Source organism: Jatropha curcas, chromosome 8 (assembly GCF_041381405.1).
Source record: "Jatropha curcas cultivar XTBG-Jc1 chromosome 8, XTBG_Jcur_1.0, whole genome shotgun sequence".
Taxonomy (NCBI): domain Eukaryota; kingdom Viridiplantae; phylum Streptophyta; class Magnoliopsida; order Malpighiales; family Euphorbiaceae; genus Jatropha; species Jatropha curcas.
This window is the reverse complement of record NC_143158.1, coordinates 3492189-3511567: the sequence shown is the minus strand read 5'-3', so window position 1 is coordinate 3511567 and position 19379 is coordinate 3492189. Positions and strand designations below refer to the sequence as shown.

The 19379-nt window shown below is 35.6% G+C and overlaps 2 protein-coding genes, 1 long non-coding RNA gene, 1 other non-coding gene and 1 pseudogene across 6 annotated transcripts; 1 reads left to right on the top strand and 4 right to left on the bottom strand.

Annotated features, from left to right (window-relative positions):
- The first annotated feature begins 601 nt into the window (after positions 1–601).
- On the top strand, positions 602–7773 carry LOC105638062 (endoribonuclease Dicer homolog 3-like; annotated as a pseudogene). Its single transcript, XR_016322101.1, has 18 exons — positions 602–937; positions 1026–1177; positions 1341–1470; positions 1964–2069; positions 2133–2325; positions 2411–2571; positions 2788–3035; positions 3474–3745; positions 3823–4350; positions 4441–4535; positions 4731–4945; positions 5045–5252; positions 5368–5842; positions 5928–6194; positions 6296–6623; positions 6731–6922; positions 7296–7410; positions 7551–7773. The product of XR_016322101.1 is annotated as an endoribonuclease Dicer homolog 3-like (transcript).
- LOC105638063 (BRCT domain DNA repair protein) lies at positions 7273–12938 on the bottom strand. Of its 2 annotated transcripts, none has more exons than XM_089724596.1 (10): positions 12143–12938; positions 11504–11622; positions 11040–11142; positions 10389–10651; positions 10172–10303; positions 9757–9879; positions 9541–9669; positions 9097–9314; positions 8857–9010; positions 7273–8317 (listed from the first exon to the last, which is right to left on the bottom strand). In XM_089724596.1, exons 1-10 carry the CDS (start codon positions 12345–12347, stop codon positions 8099–8101), a joined length of 1665 nt encoding a protein of 554 aa, XP_089580722.1. In that variant the 5' UTR covers positions 12348–12938; the 3' UTR covers positions 7273–8098. The 2 variants fall into 2 exon arrangements, with proteins under 2 accessions (XP_089580722.1, XP_012077171.1); XM_012221781.4 differs by having other exon boundaries at positions 11504–11595.
- Positions 12939–15324: 2386 nt separating this feature from the next.
- On the bottom strand, positions 15325–17192 carry LOC105638061 (uncharacterized). The gene is made up of 2 exons (XM_012221780.4): positions 17032–17192; positions 15325–16661 (listed from the first exon to the last, which is right to left on the bottom strand). Exon 2 carries the CDS (start codon positions 16642–16644, stop codon positions 15874–15876), a length of 771 nt encoding a protein of 256 aa, XP_012077170.1. The 5' UTR covers positions 16645–16661; positions 17032–17192; the 3' UTR covers positions 15325–15873.
- A 193-nt stretch (positions 17193–17385) lies between these two features.
- Positions 17386–17458, bottom strand: TRNAF-GAA (transfer RNA phenylalanine (anticodon GAA)). Its single transcript has one exon. It is a non-coding gene; the product is annotated as a tRNA-Phe (tRNA).
- Positions 17459–17785: 327 nt separating this feature from the next.
- LOC110009926 (uncharacterized) lies at positions 17786–19247 on the bottom strand. Its single transcript, XR_002284808.3, has 2 exons — positions 19086–19247; positions 17786–18706 (listed from the first exon to the last, which is right to left on the bottom strand). It is a non-coding gene; the product is annotated as an uncharacterized LOC110009926 (long non-coding RNA).
- Positions 19248–19379: the final 132 nt, after the last annotated feature.

Sequence of the window (19379 nt, the reverse complement as noted above, 5' to 3'; positions counted from 1 at the left end):
AACTTATGTTGTACATTAGTTTGAACGATTTAAACAATTTTAAAGATTTATAAATATCCCAACTCATTATAGATATTAATGAATCCAATCAAACCAATGGAAAAAAAAAAAAAAAAGAAATAGGACAGGTAAAAATCAATGTATGGATGGCATCTCTGAAGCAATCCCCAGGAGACAGCTAACAGAAGACGCGTGTCAACTGGGCAAGCCACCGTGTCTACAGAGAGGCGGACCTAAAAGATTGGGTCTAAAAACCTTGAAAGGACAATTAGTGGGTCCATATTCCTAGTAGTAGCCAATCAACACCTGATAAAAATTGATGGATCTGATTAGCCACTTAGATTGGTCCACGTGGCCCATACACTTTCTTGTTGACCACCTCACGTTAAAATTTTCTTATTTCGACCGTTGGTCAATCAAATTTATTACTAGTAAAAAAAAAAAAGTCAAAGAATAATATTCTGCAGTACAAAACTACCCTTATCTAATATCTTACTTTCAATGCAAGGACAGGACAGGAGTGAGAATTCTCATTGTAAACAAGAGAACGTAACTAGTGTTCAGTTTCTTTTTCTGTTATAGCTGTTACCTTCCCTTTAGTTATACTGAACGAGAGAACCACTTCAGACTTCAGTGGCGGTCCAGTTCTGTTTTTTCCTTAAAGATCAGACGCTTTTGAAATCTCCTTCATCACTCTGTTTTCTTCCTCTCACTGCCCATTCTCTGTTACTGTGTAGCTTAAAGTAGTTGTCTCTTGTTTATGAAAGAAAGGTTTCATGTTTCACACTCACCAATGCCAGACCTTACTCCTCTCAAGAGAAGCTATAGTGATGTTAGTAAAAACGCGCCAGAAATGCCTTCTGTCCTACAAACACTTAGGTTTTATGACAAAAATAGCTCAGATTTGAAACCGAAGATTGAATCTCTATGGTCCAAGGTATTAACTCCTGTATGGCAGAAGCATATTTACGTTGCTACATGCATGTTTAACTTCTTCGATTCTGAGATTATATTTGTGTGGATAGTTTGATGCTTCAATGCTAAGCCTGCAAGAGTCGACCCCAAGCTGTTACAAAGACGTGGATGATAAACTTAACAAGCTGAGACAACAATTTTCTGATCCCCACTCAAGATTTTGAACTGCCTGGAAGATCCTGGTCTTATATGTGCTTATGAGGTATGATTCTTGTCAGACTACTTCTATACTTAGTGGGATATCATTGATGTTGAGCAAGAAACCAATTTACTATAGCATTCATATAGATACAAGTTCTTCCTTTCTGGGTGTAGACACTTCATGATTGTCTTTGTAATTTATTACTTCTGAACTTAATTTTCAGGCTGTTAAAGTTTGTTTACAAAATGCCCCCAACTCCAACAAGGAATGCGAGATTTATAGAGAAATTTCTCTGAAGGGCAAATCTTTCCTTGGGGAAATATTGACCGTAATTAGCGAGTCTTTGCCATATGGTATGCCAACTCTTGGACTTGTCCTTGACTTGTTATCATTGCCATTGTCATATTAAGAAATATCATATTTCCACCAATGTCATATGAATTCCCTAGTTGTGGATAAGTGCGTCATTCATAATGTTAATAGAGATAACTCAAAGCTGATTCTTTGAGCTAAAGTAATTGTGAGTGGAAATAATTTGTTTAATAGAAATGTTCATTTTGCTGCAAGTCAATTTCTTGCATTTTTCATTTCTATAGGAATCCATCAGTTGCAATTTAATGTTTGAACCAACTTTTTCTTTCTCATAAGTTTCAACATCAAATAATAATCTTTTGCAAGGAATTCAGACAACACTTGTTTTTGCTAGAGTGCTTTGCCATTTCATTTCTTTTCTCCTTAATTTTTTTGCCCGGTACTTTTTGTCACTGTGTTGCATTTCTTGAGCTCTTTTGGTTTAGTTTTGAGTAAGATTTCTTTTTGCTAATAATGTTCCTTTTCATTTGTCAGGTGATGGTTCTTTTTCCAATCTGGGGTTTGACTACTTACAGGCATTAGGTTTGGGCTACATATCTACAAAGTTATATGAACTTCTTCAAGTTTTCCTATCATTTGGGTAATGGAAATATTTTAATTCTCAGTTTCTTAAATCCTTTTACTTCCTTTTTTCTGGTTGCAGGGTAGCTCGTAAAATACTATGCCTCATCTTTGTTGATAGTATTCTTACAGCTGACGTAATTGGAAGATTTGTGAAGAAAATTACAGCATTAGCTCATTTTACAGTCTCATATGTTACTGGAACTAATTGCTCAGTCGACACATTGACACCTAAGACACAAAGGGAACCGCTGGAATCGTTTAGCTTTGGGATGGTTTATGATTTTGTGCATCATGAATTATCACATAAGTTATGCTGTTTGAAGACCTAATAACATATGTATATACCTGTATTTATAGGTCAATCTATTATTTTATACTGATGTTCTGAGGGATGGAATTCATGTGCCAAACTGCTCCTTTGTAATATGTCTTGATGTGCCCAAGACAGTCAACTGTTATGTCCAATCTCGAGGATGTGCTCGACGAAATGATTCCCAGTATATCATCATGCTTGAGAGGTGATCACTTCTCCATCCTCACATACTTCATGGGTTCTGTGACTGTGTGGGCGCGCGTAGTGGTATATTGATTCTGTATTTGTGCTGTAACATTCATACTAGATATCCTTACCAAGTCATTGAAGTTTTCAAGTGTTGTGTTAATGGATTATTTCTCTCTTTGGTTTGTAGTATCACTGAAGACTGAACAAAGTGTAACTGCATACATATTTGCAGGGGAAATGTGAAACAAAGGAATCAAATATTTGATTTCATCAGGAGAGAATGGGTGGTGACTAATATGGTTATAAATAGAGATCCTGATGTATGGACTCCTAAAGCATGCATTGCTGAGGAAACTGAAGCGGATACTGTGGATGGGACTGGATCATCAGTTATTGAAGATGATCATCTCCTACCATTAGTTGAGGAGACTGCTGAAGATGATCTTATTATAAGAAGCGAAGAAATATCAGCAGGTGCTGGTATGCATCGACATCAAACTTCTATTTAAGTATAAAGTTAGTAACACATATTGGATTTATTATAATCTCATGTCAAATTTTTTATTTTTTGATTGTTTGAAGAATTGGACCTAAGAACATTTGACCCTTAGAGTTGTGGAGCACATTCAATGGCAGTATAACACAAAAAGAAAGGTTATGCTAGTTTAATGTTGACACTATCTACATTGGCTTATAAACATGTCTATTATTAATTTAGTAAACACTTGATCAGGATACTATTAATGACATTTGCATGAATGCGTTATATTATCTAGTGTCATTTCTGAGAGATTTAGTTGTGCTTTATTTTCTATTATATTTTCATCAGGTTTGCATAAACTCATTACTTTTATATTTATGTCTCCCTCTTGATGCATATAGTCCCCAACATAACAAATGATACAATGGCAACCATAGGAACTACAAAAAGGAATGAATTGCATGGAACAACCAATATTCATGCATTATCTGGAAGCTGGGCGGAGAAGCTTGATAGAGTCACATTTCATGCATACAAGTTTGACTTCTCCTGTAGTATTGCCACTGAGATTTATTCAGGATTTGTTCTTCTCCTTGCGTCGAAGCTTGACGGTGATGTTGGAAACATTGAGTTGGAGCTTTATTTGATCAGGAAAACGGTTAAAGCTTCTGTCGCTTATTGTGGACAAGTAAATTTAGATGCTGAACATGTAAAATGCGCCTCTAATTTGAATGTTACATTTTATTTTAGGGAGTTATTTTCTTAATCTTTTTCTCTTCATTTCAGATGATGAAAGCAAAATGCTTCCATGAATTATTTTTCAATGCCTTATTTGGGAGCTTTTTTCCAAATCATCTGAAACACCAAGAGAGTTTCTGCTTCAGAAAGAAACATGTATACTTTGGATTCCTTCAAACATTTATTTGCTGCTACCACTCGAGACATTCAGTGCTTCAAGTGATGAATCTTGGAAAATAAATTGGAAGGGAGTTAATGCTTGCACTTATGCTGTAGAAATTTTTTAAGAACTCACTTTTGGGTGTCATGTATTGTAATGATGCCAGGGAAAGGTCATCAATTTCCACTGTTGGCTTATCTGTAACAGAGTGCAATGGCACCAATGCAATCCACTTTGCTGATATTTTGGTTGATGCAGATAAACTGAAAGATATGGTGGTATTGGCAATTCACACTGGAAAAATATACTCGGTTGTTGAAGTGTTGAGCAACACATCTGCTAAGTGTCCTTTCTGAGAAAAATGCTAGGGGTCAGCGAGCAAAATATCCTTCCTTCGTCCAGTTTTTCAACAAAAAGTACGTAACTTGTGCTCCCAGATGATGTTTTGTCTTCATCCTCCTGGTTATTGTTTATTATCTCCCTAGACGAACATTTATCTGTTTCAGGTACGGGATTGTGCTGAAGTATCCAGGACAGCCTCTGTTGCTGTTAAAGCAAAGCCACAAGCCACACAACCTGCTTCGTTTTGCCGACGATGAAGGTTTGTTAATTTCCATGTTTGAACATTGTCGTAAAATGGAATTTGTAATTTCTTATTTTGAGCTTTTCAGCGGAGTGTCCAGATTGCCTAGTTGGAGAAGTTGGGGTGGATGAATTTTTAAATAGATTAGTCAAATTGGATTGGACACTGCACTTCCTCTTTCTGTTGCCTGATTTATAATATGTTCTTAATCAGATGATTCAAAAGATGGCATGGATGTTGAAAAACTGCAACACCATGCCCAGATGCCACCAGAGCTTTTAGTTCCTATTGATGTTTCAATCCAAACTCTAAGATCATTTTACTTACTTCCATCTGTGATGAACCGTCTGGAATCTCTGATGTTAGCCACTCAACTTAGACAAGAGATCGGCTGCTATTGTCCCAACTTCCATATCCCAAGCTCATTGGTTTGTCTAATGGATCAGTTAAACTGGCTGCTTAATTTGGCTGTATGCTCTTGAATCATTACTTTGTGGTTAATCTAATCTGATCTTTTAATTATTTAGATACTGGAAGCGATAACATCTCTTAGATGTAACGAAGCTTTTTCCATGGAGCGTTTGGAATTGCTTGGGGACTCTGTTTTAAAGTATGCTGTAAGTTTTTTCCTCTTTTTAAGGCATCCCACAACAAATGAGGGCCAATACTGCTCAGCGCAAAGAGATTATTTGTAATTCAGCCCTACACAAGTTTGGAACAAGTCGCAAATTGCAGGTATATGGCATTTTATCTGTTATCCATACCCCAGATATTCCTAATGAAGTTACCCTGCTCTCATAAAACTTTTGAATCTGTATGAATTAAATAACACTTTGCATTTCTCATGAAGGGATATATACGAGACAGTGCGTTCAATCCTCGTTGTTGGGTTGCTCCGGGACAAAGACCTACTCATTATGTTCCTTGTGAATGTGGGGTTGATACATTAGAAGTGCCTTTGGATGCCAAGTTTCAGGCTGAAGGCCATGTTTTTATTGGAAAATGCTGTTCCATCGGCCATGGATGGATGTGCTCGAAAACCATATCTGACTGTGTTGAAGCCATCATAGGAGCATACTATGTTAGTGGAGGACTGATGCCTACAATTCATGTCATGAAGTGGTTTGGTATAGATGTTGAGTTTGATCTTTCACTGGTAGATGAACCCATTAAAAAAAGCTTCTCTACGATCTTATATGCCAAAAGAAACGGAGGTAAAGAGCCTAGAGTCAAGACTTGGTTATACATTTTTCTTCAAGTTTCTATTACAAGAGGCCATTACACATGCAACAATGAAAGAACAGGGAATCGATTACTGTTATCAGGTAGTGAATTTCAAAAATTATTATAAATATATGTAAGGCAAGACTTCAGATTAATCTTTCCATTTGCCCTTTTGAATTTTGGTAGAGACTTGAATTTCTTGGTGACTCTGTACTGGACTTGCTCATTACATGGCATCTCTATCGAAGCCACCCAAACACTGATCCTGGTGAATTGACAGACTTGCGCTCAGCTTGTGTTAACAATGAAAACTTTGCTCAAATTGTTGGGAGAAAAGACCTATACAAGCATCTTCAACATTGTTCTGTGTCACTCCTAAGCAAAATAGAAGTTTATCTGCAGTCTTTTTGTAATTCTGATGAAGCCAAGTCCCTAGGCCTCAAGGGTCCCAAGGTAAGTGCTTATGCAGTTATATGAACTCATTTAGAGAAACTTAACTTCTTTGCTTTGCATATTAACTTTATTTGATCTGGTCATTCAATTAATTGCTACAGGCTCTTGGAGACATGCTTGAAAGTATTGCAGGGGCAATTTTGATTGATACAAAGCTTAAGCTTGATTGAAGTGTGGAGAATATTTGAGCCTCTGTTATCCCCAATTGCAACACCTGAGAGTCTCGAGCTGCCTCCACTGCGCGAACTGACTGAATTATGCGACTTCAATGGGTATTTTATTAAAAAACGAATTACAAATGAGAAGCAGATTGCGCATGCGGAGCTCAGGCTACAGCTGAATGATGTTCTTTTGGTTGGAGATGGGTATGAGCAGAACAAAAAATCTGCAACAGGGAAAGCAGCTTCTTTTTTGTTGGAGGAACTTGAGGTTTGTTCTACTCCTGTTGATTGTTTCTTTGAGTTTTGGTAATTAACAATCACTCAGAAGCTCAAATTTTCTTAATTGTCATTTATGAGTATTGTTTAATGAAACAGAAAAGGGGAATAACATACCTCAGAGGTGATGCAAAGAGGAGGAAACAAGCCGAAGAAACTAGAAATACATATCTTCTATCGACTTGATAAAGAAATACACGAGTGAGCAACAGAAGAATCTGGAAACTCAATTGTCAGAAGGGTCAAGCAGAGTTTACTCCATTGCTGGCAGCGTCAAACATAGTCCCCAAGGTATATTTTTTCATTTATTTATTGAGAGATCCGATGTACTGAAATAATATTGAAATACAATAGAGACAATTATTCTTTTTACTCAAATTAATGAAAACTCTTACAATGGAAGGGATTGAAATTTGAAACCTTCTGGTTCTCTGTTAGACAAGGTATAATTGACTATTCAATGCAGTTGTATGTCATGCACTCAACTCGGTGAATTTTCAATTTTCTGCATAGGTGTTGGCGCACTGGAATTTTATCAGGAAAAAAAAACCCTTGGTTCCGATGCTTTATCTTTTTTATTTTACTGTTAATTAGCAAGCTGCTGATTGCTGAAATAACAAAGCTTGATGCAAGAAAAAATCTCATTAAAGCCACTGTTTTGCAGTTATTAAGTCGATTGGCACGAAGAAAGGAGGACCTCAACAGTCTCCTTTTGAACTCTGTAAGAAAGTGCACTGTACAATGCCTAAATTTGATACGATCTCAGAATATAGGGCAAGGTCTGCTGGTTCAACCAAGTTTTACACAAATACATTAAATTCAAATAGTTCCCTGAAGCAATCTGTAACTGTTCGGTAGACTTCCTTTTCTGTAGCAATTCGTGATCCTGTACTTTTCACTAACTTTTAACTTCTTGCAGCACTCCAAAAATATGTGATGAAGGTGGCAAGGGAACAGAGGATCGTACCAATTTTGTAGCAAAAGTCACCTTGAACATACCCTCTTATGGCATCGTCTAGTTTAAAGGGGATCCTAGAATTGATAAGAAGAGCTCATAAGATTCAGCTGCTCTCGCTATGCTTTATCAACTTCAAGAGCAGGGGCAAATCATCATCAGCAGTGAAAAATCATCATCTCGCTAAATTTGATACGATTCAGCTGTTTCCTCACTTACAAACTCAAAAGTTCAACAGTGTTTAAATTTACATGTTACAATATACAGGCACTTCAATCCAAAAGATGGAGTGCATGTGAAAAACAATAGTTTAACAAAATCTGTTGGTATTTCCACTTTTTACTTGCGTTGTACAAACTTGAACAGAAGTATTACTGAAATTCAAGGAAAAAATATCATTTCTGTCATGCAAATTAGAAAACTGCATTTCCTTGTTTGGAAAATTGTTGATAAATCAAATTGAAAAGGTATAGCTGTCTTCAAGTGACATGGAATCCTTTATACGAGGACATTTATGCTCTAATCAACAGTTCATATACATTACTGTTGTTATCTCCAGTGACACGCTTCAACATCTCAAAACTCTTTCGGCTCCCTAAAAAATCGATCCGTTTGAAAATCAAATAACCAAGCTCGGACGTTTCTTTACTGGAATACACTGATCGGAGCCGGTCAGCATGTCTTGAATCAGTGTGAATGGCAACTTCTATTTCTGAGGCTGACATATTTTCCTGCAGAGTATGAACAAGTCAAGGAATTTGGCAATAGATTAACCCCAGCTATCTAATTGCCAACAGCTACAAACCCTTTAAAAAAAGTCAAACAGCTGGATATGTTATTGATATGTCTCAATACCACTACAGTTCTAACATTAAAAAACACCACCGTGATTGCTCATAACTATGACTGTAAACGAGTTAAGCCGCTCGTGAGCTGCTCGAGGCGCAGCTCGAAAAAAGCTCCGACAAGCTAAATAAACTAAACTCAGGCTCGAGTTCGAGCATGTAAAAAAAAATATATATATATATATATATTTAACCATAAATTGTAAAAGAGCCGAGCTTGAACTTGGTTTTTCAAGCTCAAATTAAGCTCAAACTTGAGCACACTTTTATTAAGCCAAGCTTGACCCAACATAGTTCGGCTCAAGTTGACTCATATACAACCCTACTTGTAACTTGAAGAAAGTCAAGAATAAAGTCCAAATACACACAAAATATCATACAAACACACTAAGAAACATAATGGTAGATGGTATCTCCAATGATACCTGATAAAATGCGTATATATGATCTAACACCTTCAAACATGTGAAGCCATTTTCACTGAAAAATGTTCTTGAAGAAGGCCCCATTTCGGAGAAGCGGTCAATGGGAAACAGTATGGTCAGAAAGTGATTCTTAAATACTAACTCAGTTTTCTCGCTGCAAGTAAGGCACATAGAAATAAGAATGCAGCAGGGTAACACTCTATTAAGAGAACACCAGTAGATTATAGAGAGAGCAAGAACCTTTCTGTAAGTGGTCGTGTTAGATTTGCAAAGGAAGCTTCTGAATCCTTGATGTCCCCCTTTGCATCAAAGAACACAGATGTATGATGTTCACTAACATCTTCACTGCTAAAAGAGTCTGTATAAATGGAAGCAGTTGAAGTTGGCTCAGATATTGACCAGCAGATTGAATCCAGAAGGCTGCTTGGTGTTATCGGACGTATTGGGGTTTGACAGGTCTGCAAGATCCGAGAGAATTCACAAATGCCATATTTCACATCAACACAGGTAATGGAATTCAAATTAAGCCATATGAACCTTCCCAAACAAGCATTCTTAAAAGGTAGTGACAACTTTGCGAGATATCACTACCTGCATTGCTATCAATCACACAGCGGGTGATGTATAAAGCAGGAATAATCAACGATTAGAGAAAAAGAACATGGCATAGGAATAATCAGTAACCTGCATTCGACGACCACGGCGACTTCTAACCCCATTTTTAGCAAAATTCACAATATGTTGTCTTTCTTCGTAGCTTGCGTTACTTCTCAAACCCTTAGCATCTTGAGGGCCATTTTCCTTGTTTATTTCCTAAAGAAAACATCAATATCAAATATTTTGCATCTGGGTAAAGCATCAGACTTAATAGATCAAATCATTGAACATGTTGAAAAGTACCTGCCCTGCAATGCCATTTTGATAATTTTCAAGCATAATCCCAACCTGCCTGGTCAAATCAGTAGACATCCGAACAAGCCTCTGGACATGTTTCTCCTTTGCTGTTTTCAGAACCCAAAGTGGCTGAGACATCATATGCCAAAAGAACTTGATTGAGACAGAAGTAATAAATAAAGTCCTAGAGTACTTTTTGGTCACAGTCAGTCATATAAATGGCTTTCCAGTTGTAGATAATGCTATCTATTAACTGTCCAAAATTGCATAAAACCTAGATAAGCAAACGTCCAAATGTATTATGGAACATACAATCAGAGTATCACAGGAACACTATATCCAATAAAAAGCCATTTTGGAAGAAAATGAAAATACAGAAATACATAATATTAGGTACTAGAAAGTGATGCGAAGAACTCACAGTCACAAGGTTGTTAGAGTGCCCAAGATATCTTTGGACAGAAGCCCCTTCACAAACTATATAACTTGCACCACAGCCAACAAACCATCGATCTAAAAATGTGGCACCTTCTCTAGTAGCTGCCTCATAAACCTGAAAGCATACTAAGCATCTCAGGAGTTGCATTAAGCAAACTACTACAAAAAGAATCTTATTTAGAACTAGTATTTCAAGTTACCTTATTCCGCATTTCATCAGAAATGTCTGAATCAATATACATGGAATTACCAGACAGAACAGGTTCAATACTTTTAGTAGAACTTCTTCCAGATGATTGTTTATGCAGTGCTTCAGTCACGTCATATTTCTTGGCATCATTAATACTGACAGGAAGACAAGAATTTTCAGCACCACCAAAACCAACAAGTCGATTTAAGTCATCCAAGCGCACATCATTTTCCCCAACAGTCTTGAGACTGTAAAGTGATTCACTCAATCTCACTGCAACAAGTGATAATAATTGCATTTTAGATCCTAAGCTGACCACAAAAATCTAATTTATTGTTTGTTATTTGCTGATTCAGTTTCTGTTCAACAAGGACAATCATTGTCCATTATAGGGAATATACTGATAAACAAGATTGCCCTGTAAACCATCTCCAAATACAATTAAGATGTGGGGGAGGTGGGGAGAGAGAGAGAGAGAGAGAGAGAGAGAAACCGTGATGCATAAAATTAATTGCGTCCATTTCCTAATCCCGTGAGAGGCGATTGAAAGAAAAAGATTAGTATTCAATTTGCAAGAGAAATTATAGGGCTTCCAGCTACTAAGCAAGTTCAGATATTATCACACAATATATGCTGAAATAAAAGAGCAGACAACAAATACCATTCCTCCTGACGCTGTCCACAAACCATCCAAGTGTTACAACGAAGAGTCCATTTTTCGATCCATGCTTCAAAGCATGCTCAAACTTCCGTCCACCAAAGCTGTAACCAGTGTTAAAGTATTGCAAAAGCATTGCATTGGCGAGAAGAGCACACACTTATACAGATATACATTCTAGAATTACATAACGATAACAAGCCTTTCTTGTGATTGATTACTAAGAAAAATGAATCTTCAACAAAGAAATAGAGAAAAAAAAAAAAAAAAAAACAATCTCAAAATGAATTTTCTTTTTATGTTTTCATTCTGATATCACTTGTCGATATAACCAAGGATGATTTTCTTCTAACACATCTATGTGCTAATTCATTCATAATAACCAAGGATGATTTTCTCCAAACTTCCCTATTAAATCGTAAAATGATAGAAACTGTATTCGTCCGAAAAAAAAAAATTAAGGATATCTGGACCACCAAATGTGTACACTGAGGATGCAAATTGGGGCTGTAGTGACCGCCTAATCTCTCTGTTGCTTCCATGACTTGTTTCCTTGCTTCTGCGTAAGGAATATAAGCATGAATATCTACAAATTAAAATAATTAAAAAAAGAAAATAAGACTTTTCAATAAAATATAACAAGCAATACTAACCAAAAAAATATATATATATTGGAAAGAAACAGTAAAATGACAAGCAACAAATCCCAGCAAAGTCAGCTGCCGACTTGGAGTCCTATCAATTGCTTGAAATAAGCTATTTCTCCTACCTTAATTACCATGAAGTGGACAAAGTATGGCAAAAAGATACAAGAACAACTCCCAAAAGAAAAGGATGGAGGGAAATAATTCTAAACTATAGCGTTCACATTCATGACTATTAAATATGTCTTCTCTAATAAAACAGAGGTATAGAACAAGAAGGAAATGACATGCACATATTGCCGAGAACTGAAACGGATGATACAACAAAAAAAGAATCGATATCTACCATAGAATAGAAATAACTGTTTCCTTTTCCTTTCTCCAACTTGCAGGATTGAATCAAATCTTAAGAAAATTTAAAATCAACAGAAACCAAAATTCCTAGTTCTGTAAACCACATACCTTTAGATAGACCAGTGACACATATAACAAGACCGGCAAACGGACCGGATGATCGAACCACCACCGGTTCAGACCCAACAGAGGATGTGGCAGGAGACATTGGCTCGAAAGATTGCAAACCTCTAAAAGAAGGGATTGAAGCAGAGAAACCCACAAAAAGCCTTGAACACCCCTTACTATTAACAACTTCGACTTTACCACCCATAATAATCACCTCCTTAATTTGCAATTAACCAATGAACAAAAGCTAAAACCAACAAAGGAAGGGCCTTTCAAAGCAGAGAATGAAAATTCCATGACTTGCGCATTACAAAAGAAAAAGAAAAAAAAAAGATTAATAGGCGGGAAACAAAGCTTCGTAAGTAATCAAAAAGGTAATGAATACGAGGTAATGATGAATAATTTGAAATGACTAATTATTCAAAAAAATAAAAAAGGGGAATTGAATTCTACGCAAAGAAAATCGTAATGTTGACAAATGAAAGAGAATACTATCAACAAAGCCCATAATTAGACCGTATAGTCTTTGAAGACAAAACAGAACAGGAAAGGAATGTGAATTTTTATTGTTGATAAAGAGAAAAGGAATCAAAGATAGTGGGATTCTGCTGATACTCAGAGGCAGCAGAGGCAGAGATAGAGACAAGTTGAGAATTTTGAAGTCAGATCCCTTTCTTTTGCTTTGCTCTGTTTCTCTGCAAATTTGAAATTGGATTTCGTAAAAACGACTACTTTAGCTCTGCTTTTGTTTGTTTCTTTTCACTTTAATGGTATAAAGAAACGAGATACGCACCATTTTTTTAAGCAGCTAAGCAAGCACGGGCAGTTTATATTTTCTCTGCTAAATTCAAAGCTATCAGAATAACAAAATGGGATTGTAGGTCTGGAATAATTACGAATGTGCCATCGATGCACCGCCCGCAACCGCAAGTGGCGTTTTCGAAGTTAAAAAACTGTGCCTAGTGGTGCGTTCCTAGGCGAACACGAGGCCAATAGAACGGGCTAACCACGCCACCGGATGGACCAGTCCAGGTGCCCTACCAATACACCTCACGCTCTACCATTGGTTAGCTGGTTAATTTATATAGTCCAGTATTAAATTCATTTTTGCTTGGTACCCTGGCAAATTCAATTATTTTATTTTATTTAAATTGTCAATAATTTAATGTTAGAATGAAATAAGTTTTGAGTCTCACGGTTTAGAGTCAACCATTTGAATTAAATTTCTTTTTTTTTTTCGAGAAAAATTAAATTTTATTAGTCTACATCTTTTTTCCTTGAAAAAATGTGTTAGAGATAATTTTCTACATATTCTTATATACATGAAGTCAGTAAAGTGGATTTTATAAATTTTATTTTTTTTTCAATTTTATTTTTCAATTTTATATGAAATCTTAAAGAAAATAAGTTTTTTTTTTTTTTCCGTATAATTTGCTGATTTCGATTATAAGTTTATATAATTCATCTACATTTGATTGCATGTTGTATGAACATAAGCAATGTATCATTGTCCATATTTATTAGTATCATTTTATACCAATGTTTGTACAAGTTTGAGAAAGATTGATAAGGACAAAAAAAATTATGATATATGTGAATTAATGATTGACCTTTTAGGTTTTGCTTTGTAATTTGCTTGTGATTTAGAGAATCATTTACTCATATTTGGTTTATGGATCTACATGTTTGACAAGACAATGAAAAATATTTTTTTTTTTCGTAAAACGATGATATTTCTCATTATTTATTAGAAAAAAATAGATAAAATGGAAACAACTCTTAAAAATATTTATTTTTATTGGTTGGATAAACCTATAAATCGAATTTAAAATAGAACTCTTAAATAATTATTTATGGTAAAATACATTTATCATCAATGAATTTTGTATCAGCAATTATTTTTTATAATATTGAAAAGTTATAAATTTAGATTTTATTGAAGTTTAATTAATTGAAAATTAAAAAAATATATATTAATATAAATACAAAATAATGCAATAATTTATAATTTAGAACTCTAATTTGAAGAATTAAAATGGGGAGAAATGTAAATAGAGAAAAGAAGATGGACATAAAGGTCATTGAATAAAGGTTTATTTTGGTTGGGTCACGGACTGCGGTCGTTTTCCAGAAAGCTCGAAATGGGTCACATAAAGTTAGTCTTCCATTATTTAATGGGTTCCATTATAAAGCAAAACCCATAGCTGCCATCACCGCCATAACCAACCATCAAATAGTTGACTTTCATACAGTACCAAATGCCTCAAATTTTAAAATAAAATACGTATCTGCTGATTAATCCATTGCTGGCGGGTGAAGATAAGTGATGGGTTCGATTCTAAATTAAGAAATTAATATCTAATCTAACCGATGCATTAGAAAGAAAAGCAGTATTTTTTTCTGTTAGAATCCGTTTATGGGATCGAATCCGTAACTTCTAAATTATAAGTAGAGTAACTAAGAAGAGAAAGACGGTAGAGATGTTGCAGGAAAAATAGTGCAATTATACAGGAAAAGATGAGAAGGTGAGCATTTGAAGTGCAATCTCCATTAGGCGTTAGTCCACCATCAAATGATGACTCTGTCTGATTTATTTTGAATCTTGATCCTTCTTTTGCAAGTGGTGGGCCATTAATGGCGTCCCTAACCATCTTTGTGTGTGTGTGTGTGTCTCAGTCTGCATCATCTTGAGGAGTAACAGAACCTGACTTCTTGTCCACAAGTAGATGAGTGAGAGAGAGAAATAATCATTTCAAACAGTAAGAAATGAAATTTTAAGACACACATAGCTTAGTTAAATTTGAATTCTTGGCTTTTCTTTCTACTCCTATTACAGGGTACAACAATGTTTTTCCCTTTTGCTTTGAAATGTTAAATGGGTAGACAAAAACTTTTCAGACTGATTTTTGAGGTTGGAATTGAAACTATTAAAATTGGTTCTGATCTACTTGTGAGAAAAGAAAAAGACGGAGAAAATAAAATTATTTGGAAAACTTGGTGGAAATGATAAATTTGACCCTATTAAGGAAAGACAACAAGTTAAAGTTAACATCATTGACATATTAATAATCCAAGATATTGTCGTTTTATATAACAATTGGATGTGACAAATTAGATATATATATATATATATATATATATATCTAAAATACGTATCATTACAGCTCAACGGGAAAGTGGCATTAATGTACTAATTTCTTTCTCTAGTTTATTTCAGTTTGTAAAACCAAGCCAAGTGAGCCAACAAGTTCCTTTTTGTCATCTTGGCACTATGCTCATCCACCACGCACGTGCCATATACTATATTATACATATAATGCAAGTACATATTCTACTTTTTATGGAACTGGCCCATAAGATAAGATTTAATTTATTTTTAAAAGATTAATTAAGCTAACCTCGACTTTCGATATTACAGTCAATGGAAGTGGCCAAATACGAACTGTCAACTTCCCAAAACCAATAAAAAGTAGAGCCCAAACGAAAAGATAAGGAAGCAGAAGAAGGAGATAGTAGAGTAAAGAAGGATACAGGTTTCTGATCAGCTTTTGGCGGCAAAAGAAGATCAACCACGCCTCAGCCACTCTCTAATTTTCAAGCTTTCGTCGTTCGTACAAAACGACATGTCAGGTTTATTTTGGTCGTCAACCCATCGCCGGAGCATCATATCTGTTTTAACTTTTGTTCAAGATAAATACATGCATTTGGGCTCTACCTTCCATCAAAAATATTTACCGGCTGCTGATCCGCTTACAGTCCTTCTTTAAATGTCCTGTTCTTCCACAACTAAAGCATCTTTTCCCTTTCATCTTTTCTTCTGGCTGACCATTCCCAATCCATTCTCTATCACAAGAAGCTGAATCATCTCTATTCATCATGATCATACGATGCACACTCTCTGCTCTTTCACACTTGCATATTAAGTCGACCATTCCCCATTTTTCCTTGGACAGATCGTAGTTAATCTGGAGATTGGTAAACTTTTCTGTAGGGAGAGCACCAATTACTCCTTCAACAATCAATTCATCAGAAACAGATACTCCTGCAGTTCTCAACCTATAGCCAAAACTGGATAATCTCAAAATCTGGTTGGTCAAACTCCCTTCGCCTTCATATTCAATCCCTTCACCACCATATATCCTTAGTAACTTGGTTTTCTTCTCAAAGTGCTTAGCTTTCTCAATTTTCAGAAATAACTCCTCAAGGGCAGCAAAAAATTGTTTAGCATTATTACCATAGTCTGTCACAGGAACAAGTGCATATAGACCATCATGCATTTTCTTTCTCATCATTAGAAGGCTTAATCGATTACTTCTCTCCCATTTTTCATACTGAGCTATGGCTGAAGAAGAGCTAGTGACAGTAGGCTTCTCGGGTTCGTCTTCACGAAGGGCAAAGTCCAAATCCATCAAACCAAAGACAAGTTCCATATTTAGTTTCCAATCCATCCAGCTTTTGAAATCTAAATCATCAAGAATCTTCATGCTAGAATAGATTTCCATAGCTAAAACACTCCTAGCTGCCATATACAACACAAACCTTCCTATGAATAAAAAATTCGAAGCTACAAAATTTCCTGCTGAGCAGAATTCTTGATGTATATATAAATGAGATTGAACTGTGTCTAATAACAATTTCAAATTTCCAAAATGCCGATTCAAGTATATCAGGTTAATTAGAAACCTAAATCTTCCCTATAACATAAAAACAATTAATTTTAATAGGTTTTAAACTTAGAATTTCCAAAGTCAGAATACCCAATTTTTAAACAAAAATAATGTACATAAGCAGATACAACAAAATAAACAATCAACCAACGACAATAAGCAACGATTATTAATTAAGAATAATAAAACGGATAAAAACTGAAAAGCAAAGCGGGAACTCACATCCTTTCGCTCCGAACTCAGTTGTTTCTTCTACTTCGATCAGCTAAAGAAAACCCTACTACAAGGTGCTCGCTGGCTGTATGCCTTATAATGTGCCTATGTAAGCGCCACGGCATACGCTTAATGAGCTTATATATGTAATTCGATCAGCTAAAGAAAACCCTACTACAAGTGCTCGCCGGCGGTATGCTTTATGATGTGCCTATGTATGGGCCTCGGCATACGCTTAATGAGCTTATATATGTAATTTAAGCTCGGCCCAAAACGGTGATTTTGAAGAATATCAACTAAGCCCAAATGATGATTTTAATTTATAGTTTTTTTTTTCAGAATAAAATAATAAATTTTTTTTTATGCGGTGAGCGTGGATCGAACACGCGACCTTCAGATCTTCAGTCTGACGCTCTCCCAACTGAGCTATCCCCGCGAGATGGCATTTTTTGGCATGAAAACTTTACAAATAAGTGAAGGGTTTTCCCAGGAGTTCAAAACTGGGACGTGCCCTTTAAGCGACAAAATGAAAGGTAAAATAGCAACATATGGTGCTTTCCTAATGTTGCATATATTGGGCCCTATATTGCAATGAATTACTGGCGAACATTTTAGCTGCATTGTGCGAAAGTGGCAATGACAAATCTCAGGCAAAGTATGACAAATACATTTCAAGGCAACTCAGGGTTTTCTGCATTTGTCGAATGTAATACATCCTTTGAAGCATCAAATTGAAAGAGTATGAGGTAACACACAGCATAGATAGAAAGTAAATAAGAAGATTAGGATTAAAGTAGATTATCATATCTATTTAACTTTGTTCAACATAAATATATATACATACACAAACACATCCCTGAAAGATCCACTTGGGCCTCTACCTTCCATCAAAAACATTTACCGGTTGCTGATCCGCTTACAGTCCCTCTTTAAATGTCCTGTTTTTACGCAACTAAAGCATCGATAGTCCCTTTTCCCATTCATCCTTTCTTCTGGCTGATCATTGCCCATCTATTCTCTACCACAAGAAGCTGAATCATCTCTATTCATCATCCGGTGCATACTCTCTACTTCTCCACACTTACATATTAAGTCAACCAATCCCCATTTCTCCTTGGAGAGACTATAGTCCGGAGATTCATAAACTTTTCTGTAGGAAGAGAATCAATCACTGATTTAACAATCAGTTCCTCAAAAAATCAGTGCACCTTCATTTCTCAACCTATAGCCAAAACTGGATAATCTTAGAATCCGGTTGGACTAGCTCCCTTCACCGTCATATTCAATCCCTTCGCCATCATATTTCCTTATTAAATCTTCAGTCATTTCGCAGAGCTTAGCACTCTCAATTTTCAGAAATAAGTTCTCAAGGGCAGCAAAAAATTGTTTAGCATTATTACCATAGTCTGTCACAGGAACAAGTGCATATAGACCATCATGCATTTTCTTTCTCATCACTAGAAGGCTTAATCGATTACTTCTCTCCCATTTTTCATACTGCGTACGGCTGAAGAAGAGCTATTGACAGTAGGCTTCTCGGGTTCGTCTTCACGAAGGGCAAAGTCTAAATCCATCAAACCAAAGACAAGTTCCATATTTAGTTTCCAATCCATCCAGCTTTTGAAATCTAAATCGTCAAGAATCTTCATGCCAGAATATATTTCCATTGCTAAAGCACTCCTAGCTGCCATGTATAGAAAAAAAAAAAAAAAAAATTGAAGCTACAAACTTTTATGCTTGCCCAAATTGTTTATAATGATATATAGATGAGATTGAACTTTGTCTAAAAAAAATTATATATTTTCAAAAAGCCAATCAAGTACATCACGATCCGTCTTCAGGTTAATTTAGGAACCTAGTACATCATGATTCGCCTTCAGGTTAACTTAGAAACCTAAGACTTCCTTGTAACGTAAACTCTTTAAATTTTAATAGGGTTTAAAATTACAATTTCAAAACTTGAATACCCAATTTTGAAACAACACTAGTATCCAACGAAAATAACCAGCAATTAGAAAGGGGAATCGAAATAAAAAAACTGAAAAAGCAAAGCGAGACCTCACCTCCTTGTGCGCCGAACTCTACTGTACTTCCCTTTTACTTTCTTATACTCCGATCAGCTAAAAGAAAAACCTTGATCGTGGCAGTTGCTTTGTATTTTCTCTCTGCAAATTCAACAACCACTCGCTAACAGGATGCTTTTTAATGGGCCCATGTAAATTAAGCCCAGGCATACGATTAATGGGCTTATTTATGTAAACAGTTGGGTCATTAAAAGAATAATTAAATTAAATTAATTATTTTTTAAAAACCAAAATTCAAAAAAAGATAATAATTATAAGTTGAAAATGAATTTC